Source organism: Bufo bufo, chromosome 7 (assembly GCF_905171765.1).
Source record: "Bufo bufo chromosome 7, aBufBuf1.1, whole genome shotgun sequence".
NCBI classification, from domain to species: Eukaryota; Metazoa; Chordata; class Amphibia; order Anura; family Bufonidae; genus Bufo; species Bufo bufo.
In genome coordinates, this window is record NC_053395.1 from 44,574,577 (window position 1) to 44,592,001 (window position 17,425).

At 43.7% G+C, this 17,425-nt stretch overlaps 1 protein-coding gene across 3 annotated transcripts in view; it reads left to right on the plus strand.

Moving 5' to 3' along the window:
• Positions 1-17,425, plus strand: part of REXO5 (RNA exonuclease 5) — a 41,854-nt gene that overhangs the window by 2,319 nt on the left and 22,110 nt on the right. For all 3 annotated transcript variants that reach the window (XM_040441066.1, XM_040441068.1, XM_040441067.1), the window contains exons 4-14: positions 1,735-1,861; positions 3,798-3,909; positions 4,115-4,267; positions 4,670-4,758; positions 8,060-8,175; positions 9,241-9,379; positions 10,057-10,151; positions 12,202-12,304; positions 12,408-12,535; positions 15,226-15,343; positions 16,609-16,713. In XM_040441066.1, the coding sequence (XP_040297000.1) occupies positions 1,735-1,861; positions 3,798-3,909; positions 4,115-4,267; positions 4,670-4,758; positions 8,060-8,175; positions 9,241-9,379; positions 10,057-10,151; positions 12,202-12,304; positions 12,408-12,535; positions 15,226-15,343; positions 16,609-16,713 (1,285 nt within the window). The remainder of the gene's footprint in view (positions 1-1,734; positions 1,862-3,797; positions 3,910-4,114; positions 4,268-4,669; positions 4,759-8,059; positions 8,176-9,240; positions 9,380-10,056; positions 10,152-12,201; positions 12,305-12,407; positions 12,536-15,225; positions 15,344-16,608; positions 16,714-17,425) is intronic.

The window sequence follows — 17,425 nt, forward strand, 5'->3', positions numbered from 1 at the left end:
CAGTTTGAGTCGCGGGGAGTCAGATCCATACTGTATTTATATTCATTTAAGAGAACCTGTCACCTCTCCTGAAATGTTTGTTTTAGTGAATAATTGTATTCTACATGAAATGGCAATTCTGGAGCATCCATTCTTATGACCCTATGTTATCTCTTTCCTCTAGTATACCTACTAGACGTTTATGGATAAATTGACAACTGGGTGTTACCGGTTGGGCGTGTGTCCCTGCACAGTCAGTGCGGCCCTTGGCAGACTATGCAGGCACACAGGCCTGGGAATGGTAACACCCAGTAGTTAATTTATTTATAAAGTTTTAATGGGGATAATAGAGGAATGGCACATCTTACAGTTATAAGAATAGATGCTGCAGAATTGTCATCTCCAACTTCTTTCATCACTTCATTATAAGGTCCAACGTGAAATAACAATTCTAGTACACCTTTTCCTAAAACCCTGCCTTGTGCCGCGCCTCTATTATTCCTCTTACAAGATTATTAAATGCTTTCCTTCACTGCACTGCCTTTGGGTGGGTGAAGGTGGCAGGGTCTGGTTACCCTACCCGGCTGGCACAGCATTCTCTTCCCCCTTCTGAGATTTGCTACCCAGTTGCTCACAGAGTATCTGGTGTAAGATCTCTCCATTGCAGGAACTCTGCTGTACTGTAGATAGTAATGAGTTGATGCTGTTAGCGATGTGCTGTCATGACTGAGCAGCCTGTATGTATATATCCAGGATTGGGGCGCAGGATCAAATTCCTGCTCCTCATTCCCCGTGGACTAGAACTGTGATGTCCCATCTGTGGTCATGTGCACTTCTGTAGTCATTCACAGGCCTCAGTGGCGCGTGACCACTGAGCCTCTGAGGTCACATGCTGTTTGGGGGACACATCACTGCTGAGACCAGTGAATGGCTACAGCGGTGCACGTGACCACGGATGAAACTTTATATTTCTGGTATGCAGGAGGAGCGGGGGCCCTCTGAAATGGGGTAGCGCTGGGCAGGTGACGGCATCTTTCTTTACGTTAAACACTTTCTTTTGTTTTGAGGTCAGAAAACTCCTTTAAGACCTAAAATAGCCTGGGCACTAAGGGGTTAATCGATAGGTTTGTGAGTGTTAACATTCCCTCCCTTGTGAATGGGGGTGCGTGTCATACAGTCCGATGCGGCCATCGTTGATTGGACAGTGTCAGACTGTGCAGGGTACCCGCCTATCCTCAGCATATGGGATAACAGATTGTGGGGGTCCTACTGCTGGGACCCCCCCCCACTGATCACGAGAATAGGGGCCCATACTCTGAAGAACGCCCCCCGAGATGAACGGAGCAGCTGATTGGGCATGCTTGCAGGTGCTCCGTTCATTTCTATGGTAGTTCTAGAAAGTACAGCACTTGGCTATCTCTAGAACTCCCATAGAATTGAATGGAGTGGCTGTGCACATGCCTGAAAGGTCGCTCTGTTTATTTCGGAGTGCTTCACTGGGTACAGTCTCCGGTTGTCATGATTGTGGGGGTCCCAGTTGTCGGACCCTCATGATCTAATTGTTACCCCCTATCCTGTGGATAGGAGCTAACATAACCAGAATACCCCTTTATTGACTGTGATAGACAGCAGTATACAGTGAGCTCCCCCTAGTGATGGCCGCAGGTATCCAGTGTTATGTTGAAATATCAATGTGTATGAACATTATACCCTTTATTAATCCCTTTAACCTATTATGCTGTGTTTGCTTTGTAGCTGGTGTAGCATTCACCATCAGAAGTATCTCTGTGGCGTGGTGGTGGTTGTGCTGCAGGATCTCGCTCAGCATCATTTCTACCAGTTTTATCTACACTTCCGTTCTCTCCGGAGACTGTTCAGACATGTAAGTACAGAAAGAAAAGTTGGAGAGCAGCATCCAGAACTATTACATGGAGATGTTGGGGGTGTCTACACATGTGGCATAATATGCTGCAGGTTTTATGCCATGGAGTTCCGTGCGACAAATCCGCAGCTTTTACTGTAAGACATTCCATCATCCGTGTACATTTATACTGTAAATCTCCAATACAGATTCAACCCTTTGCAATGCATAGGGTGAAACCCGTGGCTATTCCGCGTGTAGCACATGCGGATTTTGGGATGGACTCTGCAGATTTTGCTGCGGAAACATCACATGTCACAGTTCACTGCAGAAAATCTGCTCTAACCCTTAAGCTGGCCATACCCGTTAGATCAGGCATGCTCAACCTGCGGCCCTCCAGCTTTTGTAAAACTACAACTCCCAAAATGCCCTGCTGTAGGCTGATAGCTGTAAGCTGTTCGGGCATGCTGGGAGTTGTAGTTTTGCAACAGCTGGAGGGCCGCAGAATGAGCATGCCTGCGTTAGATGAATGCCAGACAAACCCACCAGTATCAGTAGGACCAGCTGACCACTGAAAGGGGTTATCCAACCCCTAAAATGCCTCCCCATACGCCCGGGCCTCTCACATAGGTTGTACTTACCTAGCTCCCTGGCACTCGCGTCGCTTCTGACGTCGGTGGGGGCAGTCAATAGCAGGCTGTGACGGGAATGAGCCTCCCTAGCATCGTCACCGCCGCAGCCTGCTATTGGCTGCCCCCCCCAACGCCGGATGTTTTCATCCGCGCGACAGGGAGATGCGGCGGGTCAGAAGCGACGCAGGTGCTGGGTAGCCAGGTAAGTACAAACCTGTGTAAGGGGCCTGGGCGTTTGGGGAGGCATTTTAGGGGTTGGATAACCCGTTTATTGTTTATGGGGACCTCCTGACTCCCCCTTAATGGCTGACGTTATGGGAAAGAAGGAGCAGGCATGTTCGATTTCAACATACCCAGTCCTTTTGTTCTCAGGTGAGAAAGCCATGACCAGAGCTGTCTGACAGCAGCCTATTCCCCTTGACCTATTGAGCCAAGCATGTATGTGTATTGGGGGGTGTCGGGTGGAATAGCTGTTGACGGCCATATGACCAGCTTTACACCTGCAGGTTGTGGCTACTAAACATAAGTGCTAAATATACAGCTATAGAAAGTATAGTGCAATATATTTTTACATTGCACAATGTGTTTAGATTCTTCTGAAAACTATTTAAAGTGACTCTGACACCATGGAAATGCAGTGCAGAATATTTTAGAGGAGGAGAAGATGGGCAGATTAATATATAGTTTTATGGGAAAAGGTTCAGCGAAACTTGCAATTTATACATTTACATCTCTGCTCTTTCTGAGCTTTGAAGTCATGTTGGCGGTCCTGCTTAGTGATTGACAGGTCACTGATTAGAACCACCCACATGACTCCTGAGCCTACGATAAAATCTGCTCCGCTCCTACCGCTCTATAACACAATGCCCGCCGATCGCACTGCATGTTCATGGTGACTGGTTCCCTTTAAAGGGGTTACCCAAATGATTTATGTGTGGCTAGTGCTACTAATCCAAAGTATTCATGATGTATGGGCCCTCGGCACCCTTCAGCTACTGATTGACAGCTTTCTCCCTGTGCTCAGTAATAAGGAGAAAGCTGGGAACATAACGTAAAGACAGACCCCTTTAAAGTGGCTGGAGGGGGGGGGCATATATCATGAACGGCCCGGAATAAGGTGTAAGTTCTCTCAAACGACACATTAATGTACAAGTGACCGCTGAAATCATCGGGTCTGTCTTTACGTTATGTTCCCCTCAGAAAGCTTGAAGGACCTGACGGGTTCCCTTTTAAATTTGGGTTGGATGGAGTGAGTTTGCTACAGCACTTATATTCTAGATTCCTACAACTGCTTATACCCATATATTACATTTTTTGTCTTGTAGAGATTCAGCCTGCCGCCTCCCCCCAGTGATTTCCTTGCTTCTCTTCTTGGGTTGAATGATCCTGACGTTCCAGCCCAGAAGAAGCAAACGAATAGTCAGCATAGCCCTGAAGGTATTGTACGGTCCATCTACATTAGAATATTCAATTACATGATTATGTGTTATACAGTAATATTATTGGACCGTTATGGAGCAGTGTATGACTTTTTTTGTTTGGTAAGGATAGAGAACCTTGAGGAACATGGCTCAAAACAGAATGTGAATGCAAAATCTGCCCCTGTAATGATGAGACCTAACCTGGGAAACCATATTTCTAGGTTCTACAGACCAGAAGTACAATTTCATTGCAATACCAAAGCCCACAAAGTCTCATGACCCCATCCTACAAAGATATGGAACGAAAATTCATAGCCTGACCAGGTACCTACTTACTGAGGAGGAGATGAGGAACAATAATTATCCGCTTGTAGGTCAGTGTATAGAACTAAACTTTCCCAGTCTTATATTTTTTCCCTACAGAATTCTTAATAATTTCACTTGACTACATTTGTACCGGCGACAGGAGGTGACACAAGCTAACTGCAGTGTAATGTGCTCTGTCATTTAGTACTGGTGGGTGACCGGGTGACCACGAGAAGTTGCCCTGTAATGCCAAGATGACCGACAAGGGGTTTTACTCCAAGTAAAATGATTTGTTCATATGGAAAATCAAAACCCTCTTTCATACTGAGGTTCTACTCTTGTCATACTATGTGAGGTTGATCTGTATAGGGAGAAATCACCATGACTGACAGACAGCGAATCGGGATAACATGTATTTTATAACCTTCAGTGAACGGGTAAAATGTTTTTTTTCTTTCTATTATTTGCAGGCTTATCCGATACAAATAACTATGTTCATACCAAGTGCACTGAGCGACCTACGGATAGTAGCCCTCTGTTTGGTCTGGATTGTGAAATGGCAAGTACCTGAAAGACCAATGCTAACCAGTAAGGGTGCAGACCCATTCATTTTCAATAGGGCCACAAGAGATGCGGACAGCACACCGTGAGCTGTCCGCATCCGCACTTCCGTTCCGCGGCCTCGCAAAAAATCAGAACATGTCCTATTCTTGTTGTAGATATCGGATGGCACTGCGTAGAGGTGTGGGTGCACGGTCCGCGGGCGTCACCCCAGATACTATTCTTGTCCGCAGCCACGGACAAAAAAAGGCATTTCTATTATAGTGCCAGCCATGTGCGGTCCGCAAAATGCAGAACGCACATGGGCGGTGTCCGTGTTTTGCAGATCTGCAAATTGCAGACTGCAAAACCAGTTGCGGACGTGTGAATGGACCCATAACCCCTTAGTGACCACGCACATTTTTTAAAAGTCGCATTCCAAGAGCTATAACTTTTTGTTTTTTTCATCAATGTACTTGTATGAGGTCTTACTTTTTGCAGGGCAAGTTCTAGTTTTTAATGCACCATTTTGGGTACATGCCAGCTGTTTAGCTTAAACCCCCTATGTTTATGTCATTAAAAAGGCGTATTAGTGATCACTAAATTAAGCTGACACCCCCCCCCCCCCACACACACTTGCATGCTCATTATGCCTGCCAGCTGCTTATCTAATAAAAGAATAGGCACACTGAAATCCAGCATACCTGATGTGTCTGCCACCAGGGGGGCAGTTAGGAGGTCCCTATTATGTATTGTGCATGGGGTTGTCCAGAGTTTTAGTATTGACGACTTGTCCTCAGGATAGGCCATCATTGTCTGATCGGCAGGTTACCTGACACCCTCACTAATCAGCAGCACTGCACAATGGACGGAGCTGTGTAGTTGCAGCCCAAGAGCTTTCCTAAACCAGCAGATCAGCAGGGGTGGGGGGTGTTGGATCCTTGCCAATTAGATATTGCTGGCCTGTCCTTTAAATAGGCCATCAGTAGTAAAATCCTGGACAACCCCTTTAAGACCACAGTGCAGTGGGCCTAGAGGGGCCAAAGAGTGTAAATTGGAAGACTAAAGTACAGCGTTACGTTCTTAAAGGGGTTATGCCATCCATGATTGATGTAAAAAAATGAAAATCGGACATCCTATCACATATGACCATCTAGAACCAGCCCTGTACCTCACATGGATCCAGAGATCTTCCCGTTCACAAATCCAATTGTTCTGCCAGATTTCTTTTAGGCTGGCAGCTCAAGGTGTGTGTCTATTGATCCAGGTGCTAGTTTGAAAAGAAAAAAATGTAGAATATTTTTTGTGACACGACCCCTTTAAATTGAGCCACGGTTTTACTATGTAAAAGGAATTCTGTCTGCAGTTTTGATCATTCTAAACTGCTGACAGCACTAGGTAGGGGTTGGGGAGAGCAGTACAAACATACATTTTGTGGAGCTTTAATTATGAGGATTCGTGTGAATATGAAGGACCAGATTCTTGTCCTGCAGTTGCACTGGAGGCAGAGCTTCACTGTGAAGTTCTCTCTGAATTGAGCTGCTTTACGGCCTCTCCCCTCAGCTGTAGCATTCACTCAGGAGACCGCTACATCTGTCACTCAGAGCAGAGGCTGTGAACCATCTCAATGCAGAGAGCACTGCACAGTTAAGCCCTGCCTCCTGGGCCCTTGCAGGAACAGAATCTGGCAGAATAAAACTTCATATTCACACTACCTCTGACAAAAATTCCACAAAATGTATGTTTGTTCTGCTAACCCTAGCACTGACCTAGTGCTGTCAGCAGTTTACTGTGGTTCAAAACTGCTGACAGACTCCCTTTAAATTGGTAAGGGGGGATATACAAAAATGCCCCTGATATCTCCCCATTTCAGAACCCGATGTAAAGGTTTCTCTGGGGTGATTATCGCTTCTAATTTCCAGTCCTCTGATGGTCTTTAATCCTTTCGCTACCAGCACCATGTGGAACAATGTGTAAACATGGCGCCATGGCTGGCAGATATATGCTGTTTCAAACATCCGAGACCTGCGGCTAATTACCATGACCGGCAATAATGCTGATCGCGGTAATTAAATGCTTTAGATGCCGCGATCAAGTGAGATCCATGCTTTGTACCTATGCCCCATGAGGCCAATTGGGGCATCGGTAGTTGCGCTGAACACTTTCAGCCTCGCTGACGAGGCTGAAAGTGTTCATGCTGCAATTCTTATTTTGGCCACCAGATGGCAGGCCAGAATAAGAAATGAGCAATATTCAGTTTAAATGGCATTTTAAAAATCCCTGATAGAACAAAATGAAAAATTAAAAAAACATAATTCATAGGCTCATATATGAGCCTCAAAATCATCACAAAAATTAAAACAAAAATGTTAAAAAATATATAAAAATCTAAAAAAATAAAAGTTTAAATCAACCCCCTTTCCGTATAATAAAAAAATAAATACCTAAATAATAATAAATATAAACATCATGGGTATCACCGCAACCGAAAACACCCATACTATTAAAATATATTAAAAAAATCCAATACGGCGAATGGCGTCACGGAAAAAAGGGTCAAAATGGCCGATTTGAATTTTTTTTCATTGCTTCTCTTACCCCCAAAAAATAAATAAAATATGATCAAAAAGTCACGCACACTCCAAAATGGCATCAATAAAAACTACAGATTGTCCCGCAAAAAATAAGCCCCTAAACAGCTCAGTAGACATAAGTATAAAAAAGTTATGGGGGTCAGAATATGGTGAAGTAAAAAAAAAATATATTTTTTTTTAATCAAAGTTTACATTTATTATTACACTATTAAGACTTAAAAAACCTATACATGGGGTATCGTTGTAATCGTACTGACCCATAGAATGAAGGGCATTGGTCAGTTTGGCTGCAAACGAAACGCCATGGGAACAAAACCCGTAAAACGGTGGAGGAATTGCGTTTTTTTTTTTCCAATTCCACCCCATTTGGATTTTTTTAACGCTTCCCACTACATTTTATGCCATAATAAATGGTGGCATTAGAAAGTACAATTTGTCCCGCAAAAAATAAGCCCTCATACAGCTATGTGAACTGAAATATAAAAAAAGTAATGGCTCAAGGAAAATGGGGAAGAAAAATGAAAATGCAAAAACAAAAAAACCTCCGGTCGTGGAAGGCTTAAAGGGATATTTCAAGTGTCCTGTTGTGATTTCCAGGCGGCGGCAATGTTTTGTAGCCTGCTGATTTAATGTCATGTGGATGCTGCGATGTCATGATGATGTAGGACGCTATCGTGTTGCCCAGTTCATGGCTCTTTTCTTACACCAGCATTTTCCTGCCCGCAGTGTCTGACCTGTAAAGGGAGTGAGCTGACCAGAGTGTCGTTAGTGGATGCCCAAGGCCAGTGCATTATGGATGAACTGGTAAAGCCCATCAATCCCATTATAAATTACATGACCAGGTATTTTATTCTTCCGTAAATTCTGTGTTTTCTGCATCTTTTTTTTTTTTCTTTTTTTTTCTCCAATGTTTGTGTTTTTATCTAACGCTTTGTAAAAAATCATTGGTCCAGCAATTTTTTTCTGACATGTTTTGTTAATCTGGAATATTTGTCTCCATGGAAACAGACTACAAACAGCCCCTGTGTAGTCTTAGCCCACAGTTGCACTACCTCCCATCTGTCCCCCTACATCTTGGTTACCTACCTAGAGTATGTTAGTAAGGAATAGATGGGAGAGAGTATGACTGCAGGACCAGACTACTATTATAAAATTGTATAGTGTGTAACCATGGCGACACATATCTAGGTAAGAGCTGTATACACAAAGCGGGTGGAGATTTTTAAGCAAACCGTTTACAACGTTCATCTGTTATTTTAGATTCTTTGGAGCAAAGTGGTCGTAAAGGTGGACATTGCCTTTAACTGTGGGAGAATAGGGCATGTTCATAATGCATTACAGGGATAATGAAACTTAAAGGGGTTGTCCGAGCTTTTAATATTGATGACCTATCCTCAGGATAGAACATCAATGTCAGGTCAGTGGGAGTCCGACACCTGGCACCCCTGCCAATCGGCTGTATGAGGAGACGGCGGGCGCATGTGCCGTCTCCCGTCTCTCTTCTGCTCGCTGCTGCTTTACCATAGACATAGCAGCAGTGAGCAGAAAGAGAGACGGGAGACGGCACATGCGCTATGCGCCCGCCGTCTCCTCATACAGGATAGGTCATCAATATTAAAAGCCCGGACAACACCTTTAAAGGGGTTGCTTTACTATGACAACTTCACAGATCAGTTGCTTTAAGTCCTGCTTTTGAAGCTCCGAGCAGGGTAAATGTAGCATTGTTTGGTGGTCATTTAGATGAATGGTTGGACAGGATGAGTGATACATGGTGGCTCTGGCTCAGATGGGCCCCTCTGTGACGTACATTACCCGTAATAGTATAGGGAAAGAAGTTGTCTATTCCATAGGACATTTATTTCTGGACAATACAATTTTCACACTTCTGTCCTTTTACGTGTGGTCAGGTTCTCCGGGATCACTAGAAAGATGATTCATCCTGTGAAAACAAAGTTAACGGATGTCCAAGAAAAATTAAAAAGCCTTCTTCCTCCAGATGCCATCTTGGTGGGTCACTCGTTAAATAATGACCTGCAAGCTCTGCAGGTAGGTGCTCGTCGTGACATTGTGCATCATTCCAGCAGGGGTGGACTGGCCGTAGACCCTACAGGGAAATTTCCTGGTGGACCAACACCCAGAAGGCCGCCCAAGCCCTCCTCATGGCCGCCAGCCAGGTACATGATGATCTCATGCTCTCAGCATTAATTAATGTAGGAGCATCAGGCACTTATACACCTGGCCAATGGCTGTATGTGCCTTTTTGAATTCAACTGTATCACCAACCTCAGGACAATGACATAGTTAAATACTGTGGCGAGGGCAACAGTATTTTGTCCTGCACTGTGGTATTTGGTTCTGCTGGGGAAGTATTTTGTAATGCACTGTGGTACTTGGTTCTGCTGGGGCAGTATTTTGTGCTGCACTGTGGCATTTGGTTCTGCTGGGGCGGTATTTTCTGCTGCACTGTTGTATTTGGTTCTGCTGGGGTAGTATTTTGTGCTGCACTATGGTATTGCTGGCCCCAACTATTTATTTTGTCCCTGCCTACTTAGGCCGTCCCTATCCACTTGTGTTGCCCCACTTTCTGTCAGTTTGGACCCACCTACAACATGGGACCACTTTAAGGTTTTTTTCCAGGGTCACTTTAAGTTCCCAGTCCACCCCTGCATTCCGGTATCTAGCATTGGTGACTCGACCCTAGTGACTATTCTCTTCCCTTACAGATGATCCATCCAAATGTCATTGACACAGCGCTGCTATTTGCCCGATCCCTGGGAATGAAGTTTAGATTGAAGTTCTTGGCGCAAGAGATTCTAAAGTACAAAGCTTTGTCTTATTTTGTCTTTGTCTTAGATTTCTTCTCTTTGTGCTCAGTTTTTGTGTAAATCTCATGCAATAGATATATAACAGTTATGACTGATCACCATGGGTCGCCTACTTTAAAGGCAATTTTTTATGATTGCATTTTACTCGTTTTAGGCAAAAAATCTTTTTTGCAATTAGTCTTTATCAAAAATTTTCAGCAGTTTTTGTGAAACAGGGGTTACATTTCAGTCTGTTTGCAGACTGTCATTTTCTGTTGAGTCCCGTCAGATGATGGCTCATGTGTAGCCCTTATCCCTGATGTCCTGACCTCATAAAGACTCATTAGCTAAATTGTTATCAAACGGATAAGAATATGGCTTAACCCCTTTGCTACCAGTGCCGTACATGTGTATGGCGCTGGAGCAAAGTACAAACATGGTGCCTGCCGATCGCGGTCATTAAACCTTTGAGATGCTGTGATCAAGTGAGATCACTGCATCTAAAGGGTGAAAAGAAACACACAGCTCAGTAGATATAACTATAATAGTTAAGGGGGTGATGCAAAAAAAAATTCTCAAAGTTTACATTTATTTTTACACTATTTAGACATAAAAACCTATACATACGGGGTATTGTTGTAATCGTACTGACCCAGAGAATGAAGGGCATAGGTCAGTTTTGGCGCAAATGGAACGCTGTGGGAACAAAACCCCGTAAAACGGTGGAGGAATTGTTATTTTTTTCCAATTCCACCCCATTTGGAATTTTTTTCCTGCTTCCCACTAGATTGTATGCCATAATAAATGGTGGCATTAGAAAGTACAACTTGTCCCACAAAAAATAAGCCCTCATACAGCTATGTGTACGGAAAAATAAAAAAAAGGTATGGCTCAAGGAAGATAGGGAAGAAAAATGAAAACGCAAAAACCTCTGGTATCCTAAGGGTTAAATGAGTATGAGATCAGAGATAACAGCTACACATGAGCTGTCAGAGTAAACCGAACGGACAATTTGCAAAGAGACTGAAATGTAACCCCTGTATAACAAAAACTACAGAAAATTTGTAATACAGACCAATTGCAAATATTTTTTTTTAGCCCAAAATGAGTAGAATACAGTAATTAGCCTTTAAAGTAATGCTAGGCCCCAAAACAGATGGCACAAATAGGAGATATACAGTAGGTATTGTCAGTTTGCAGGATTTGCAGCCTGACAGTCTTTTAGAAATTTAGCAGAGAACACACAAGTTAATTTCTTTCTGACTCCATAGTCTGAAATATGGCTAAGGTAAGAGGCAGGGATCCCATTCCTGTTTCCCTATAGTCTGCATAGCATTGGGGAACAGCTCCCGCTGGAGCCAGTTGTCTTACAGATAAAGGCCTCATGCGCACGACAGTATTTTTTCACGGTCCGCAAAACGGGGTTCCGTTGTTCCGTGGTCCGTTTCCGTTTCTGTGTGTCTTCCTTGATTTTTGGAGGATCACCAGACATGAAAAGTGAAAAAAAAAATCTAAGTCAAGTTTGCCTTGCAAATGATAGGAAAAAAACGGACACGGATCACGGACGCGGATGACAATCTTGTGTGCCTCCGTGTTTTTTCACGGACCCATTGACTTGAATGGGTCCGCGAACCGCTGTCCGTGAAAAAAATAGGACAGGTCATATTTTTTTGACGGACTGGAAACACGGATCACGGACACGGATGACAAACGGTGCATTATCCGAGTTTTCAACGGACCTATTGAAAGTCAATGGGTCCGCAGAAAATCACGGAATACGGAACAACGTACACGGAACACAACAACGGTCGTGTGCATGAGGCCAAAGACTGTAAGATGTCAGGGAAAGAAGAATTGGGCATGTTGGAAGTGAGCCGTTACGTTCGGAAGTCGGGAAGAACAAGGGTTTGTCTGACAGCACCTTGAGTGACCAGCGTCTGCTCTTATGTGTAGATCTGCAGTGTAGTCTATAGTCTTCCAATAAATGGCTGCGCCAGTGGCCGGACCCCAGTGTAACAGGGGGGCTACCAAGCTCATACCATACGTAACATGCTGTCTTTGCAGGAGAGAGATTCAGTGTGATAATGCTGTTGGCCACAATCCCTCGGAGGATGCGGTCGCTGCTCTGAACTTAGCTCAGTACTTCATTCAGCATGGGCCGGAAAAGGTATGCCTTGAGAAGTGCAATGTATACGTCTCTATGAATTATGCAGTTTTTTCTTTTCTTTTTTTTTCTTTTTTCTATTTTTATGATTTTTTTTTTTTTCTAGGTTGCAGAAATTAATTTGGAGGATGTTTTCCAAAAAACAAATAACCTGCATAGTAGACCAGACACTCCCAAAGCCTCCAAGATTAAACAGAACGGGTTCCTTCATCCCCTGCCACCAGAAGGACCTAGGTAAGGTAACCCTGGCTGCTTTTCTGGAGGACCCGGCCTGTTTGCTCCTTACAGGTGCTGCCCATTGATTGTAATGGGTCATAGGTAATGCTCAATTTCACCTGTGATGGTGCTGTGTGGTAATTAAAGGGGTTGTCAGGGTTCAGAGCTGAACCCGGACATACCCTTATTTTCACCCAGACAGCCCCCCTGAGGCTAGCATCGGAGCATCTCATGCTCCAATGCGCTCCCTTGCCCTGCGCTAAATCGCGCAGGGCACGGGCTCTTTTGTTTTCAATAACACACGGCCGGGCGGAAACTTCCACCCGGCAGTGTGTTCGGTGACGTCACCGGGTCTGATTTGCTCCGATGCTCATGTCAGGGCGGCTGCCGGGGTGAAAATGGAGGTATGTCCGGGTTCAGCTCTGAACCCAGACAACCCCTTTAAACACTTGATGCCAGCCTCCACCAGACTGATCACTGGGATCCCAACAAAAGGACATCCTTTGATTTACTTACTTTTGGGAGGCGGGTTTCTAAAATATAATAATTGTCAAAAAATGTATGAGCACGATAAATGTAAAACATTTAAATAAGACCTTGTATAGTACATGACAATCTCTAACAAAGCTAGAACCAGCCCTGTACCTCAGATGGATCCAGAGATCTCCACATTCATTGCTCCAGTTGTTTTTCTAGAATTATTTCAAGCTGACAGTTCAGAGGGCGTGTCCTTTCTCAGGGAGCATGTCTTTTCTGCTGCAGCTCAGGGGGCGTGTCCTTTCTCAGGGAGCGTGTCTTTTCTGCTGCAGCTCAGGGGGCGTGTCCTTTCTCAGGGAGCATGTCTTTTCTGCTGCAGCTCAGGGGGCGTGTCCTTTCTCAGGGAGCGTGTCTTTTCTGCTGCAGCTCAGGGGGCGTGTCCTTTCTTCTGCAACTCTGTAACTTTCACAGTTTCTAACGGTAGATATGGCTGGTGGCACTTGAAGGATGGAACTGAACATGTGTGACCACATCAGCAAAGTAGACAGAGAAATAAGGAGAAGAACAAACAGCAGGTGGCGCTATACTAGGGTTGTTTCGGGTATGGAACTTTCGATACCCAGTCGATACTTTTGTCCCGGTACCGATACGATACCGGGATTTGCCTTTTATTAATACTAGGCTGTGCTACTGCACAGCCCAGTATCAGAGAACATGGATCTTGCTGCTGTCAGCGCAGCCATGTTCCCTCAGCAGCACAGGGGAGAAGGAAGCAGTCTCTCCCTCCCCCTGTGCTGCTGCTGCCACCAACGAGAGCGCAGAGGGGCGGAGGAGGGGAGGGGCTGTGGCCACTGCACCACCAATGATAACTAACGTTTAATACAGTTTAATACATTACAAATGCAAGCGGCAGAAACACATTGCCGGCACCCTGCCTCTTACAGGGTGCTGCGATCCAAGGCAATTAACCCCTCAGGTGCCGCACCTGAGGGGTTAACTGCCGCTGATCGCAGGGGCCCTGTCAGAGGTCGGGTGCCGGCACTATGTTTCTGCCGCCGGCTGTATTTGTATACAATACAAGTGCGCCCCCCCGTCCCCAGTATTAAAAACATTGGTGGCGCAGTGCGCCCCTTCCCCTCCACAGTATTAAAATCGTTGGTGGCAGTGGCCACAGAGTCCCCTCACCTCCTCTCATTGGTGGCAGTTCCGATCTGAGCCCCAGCAGTGTAATCCTGGAGCTCCGATCGGTTACCATGGCAGCCAGGACGCTACTGAAGCCCTGGCTGCCATAGTCAGCTCCCTGCTTCTGTGTGTACAGGGCAGCAGGGACAGTGTAAGATCCTATTCACCCTAATAGAGATCTATAAGGCTCCATTCAGACGTCCGTAAATGGGACCGCTTCCTTTCCGCAATATCGGGAACAGGTGCGGACCCATTCATTCTCAATGGGGCAGAACGTGATGCGGACAGAACACTATGTGCTATCCGCATCCGCATTTCTTGAGCGCGGCCCCAAACTTCCGGGACGCGCCTCCCCAAAAAAATAGAACATGTCCTATTCTTGTCCGCAATTGCCGAATAGGCAATTTGCAGATCCACAATACACCACGGAGGTGTGAATGGACCCTTAGGGTGAATAGGACAAGGGATTAAAAGATCCCAGGTTCTACCCCTAAGGGGGGAAATAGTTATTAAATAAACTGTAAAAAAAAAAGTTAAAAATACACCAAAATAATATAAATCACCCCCTTCCCCAATTTTACATATAAAATATATAAACAATAAATAAAATATTACATATCGCCAAGTCCGAAAAGTCCAAAATATAAAAAAATCTCTGCTATGCGGTGAACTGTAAAAGAAAGAAAAGAAAAACTGCGCGATTCGCTATTTTTTTTGTCACCTTGCCCCCCAAAATTGGATAGGACCGTTCTATTATGGGACGGAATGCACGTGGCTTTTTTTTTTTTTTTGCATGTGCATGGTATCGAGTATCGCAATGGTTTTGCATGGTATCGAAACAACCCTACGCTATACAGATAGATTTTATTGAATAACTGAGCGGCTGTGTTAAATTTTTTATTATATCCAAAAAGAAAAGTTTTCAGATCCAGGTTCTGGTTTGAAAAGTGCAGAATATTTTTAATGGCACAACCCCTTTAAGCCTTATTCACACAACCGCATTTGTGGATCGCCCATTTTTATGTCTTTTAATATATTCCCTCTTGCAGCTTTCTAGAAGAGCTGGAAAATGCAGGCCAGAAAATTGCTTATGTTTCCAGAGAAGGATTGAATGACACCGTGCCTTCGGGACAGTTTGAGTCCTTGTTATGTACGTCAGATGAGGAAGTGAGTATTAAGACACTTGCCAGGTGTCTGTACAGATCCTTTAACCCTTTTGCTACCAGCGCCGTACATGCACATGCAGCGGGCGTCGCGGCCAGCATGTCTCTGCTGTTTCAAGCAGCAGAGACCTGCCGCTAATTACTGCGACCTGCAATAATGCTGATCATGGTAATTAGAGCCTTTACATGCCTAGTGAGACCACGGCATCTAAAGTGTCAAAAACCTGGAAGCGCGAGCTACTACCGATCTTACCTATATCCTCTGTGGCAGGGGGGGATGCCGGTAATAGGTTTGAATGCCCTGGGTCGCGCTGAAGAGACCCACAGTATTTAAACTGCAATTCTTATTTTGGCCACGAGATGGCAGGCCAACATAAGAAATGAGCAATAGACAGTAATAAAGTCATTTTAAAAATACATGATTTTTCAAAATAGATTTCTTAGGCTCATATATGAGCTTCAAAATCATTACAAAAAAAATTACAAAAAATTAAAATAATAGAAAAGTTTAAATCGCCTCCCCTTTCCGTATAATAAAATAATACCTAAATAGCAAAAAATTAAAACATCATGGGTATCACCGTGACCGAAAAGGCCCGTACTATTAAAATATAAAAATATTTTTCCCATACGGCAAAGGGCATAACGGAAAAAGGTTTAAAATGGCCAATTTTTTATAAAATATGATCAAAAAGTCACACACAATCCAAAATGGTATTAATACATACTACAGATTGTCCCGCAAAAAATGAGCCCCCACACAGTTCAGTAGATATAACTATGAAAAAGTTAGGGGGGCCAGAATATGGTGATGTAAAAAAAAAAGTAGTTTTTTTTCAAAGTTTAAATTAATTTTTACAATATTTAGACATAAAAAACCTATACATATGGGGTATCGTTGTAATCGTACTGGCCCAGAGAATGAAGAGCATGGGTCGGTTTTGCCGCAAACAAAAAGCTGTGGGAACAAAACCCATCAAAAACTGTGGAGGAATTGTGTTTCTTTCCAATTCCACCCTATTTGGAATTTTTTTACCGCCTCCCACTACATTGTATGCCTTAATTAATGGTGGCATTAGAAAGGACAACTTGTCCCGCAAAAAAATAAACCCTCATATGGATATGTGAACGGAAATATAAAAAAGTTATGGCTTAAGGAAGATATGGAAGAAAAGTGAAAATGCTAAATATACTAAAAGATAATTTCAGTATCAAGAAGGCTACTGTGTAAGTTTTTCTAGTTTTTATAATGCATAACTTTTCTTGTAGGTCCTTGAGAAAGCGCGCAGTGTCGTCCCCCTGTCTTCAGTCAGTATCGTTAAGTTCCAGCAGGGCAAAATTTTCAGTAAATGTCATTTAGACGCCAATGAAAGGGTAAGCTCTTACACCTTAGTATAATACAGAAGGGGAGATATTATGTGTATTCTATACATGCCGTATAGTACAATAAATCTACTCCTGCCATATATATCATATGTGGCAAGAAAGGGAGAGGCGCTCATAGTAGAGTTGTTGCGATACCAATTTTTTTTATCCGATTTCGATACCATAAAAAAGTATTGTGATATTCGATACCACGTGAAAAAAATAAAACACCAAAAAAGCCACGTGCATTCCGCATTTAAAAAAATGTCGAATCGCAGGTTTTTTTTTTTTTTTTCTGTTCCGGTGTTCACCGCATAGATTTTTTTAAAAATATTTTAATAGTTTGGACTTTTCGGACGTGGCGATATGTGATATGTTTATTTATTTATTGTTTATATATTTTATATGTAAACATGGGAAAGGGGGTGATTTATACGTAATATATATATATATATATATATATATTTTTTTTTAACTTTTTATTAAATAACTAATTCCCCCCTTAGGGGCCAGAACCTGGGATCTTTTTTTATCCCTTGTCCTATTCACCATAATAGAGCTCTATCAGGGTGAATAGGACTTCACACTCTCCCTGCTGCCCTGTGCATAGTACACACAGCAGCAGGGATGTTATGTTACCATGGCAGCCATGGTAACAGATCGGAGCACCAGGATTACACTGCTGGGGCTCCGATCAGAAGCTGCCACTGCCACCAATGAA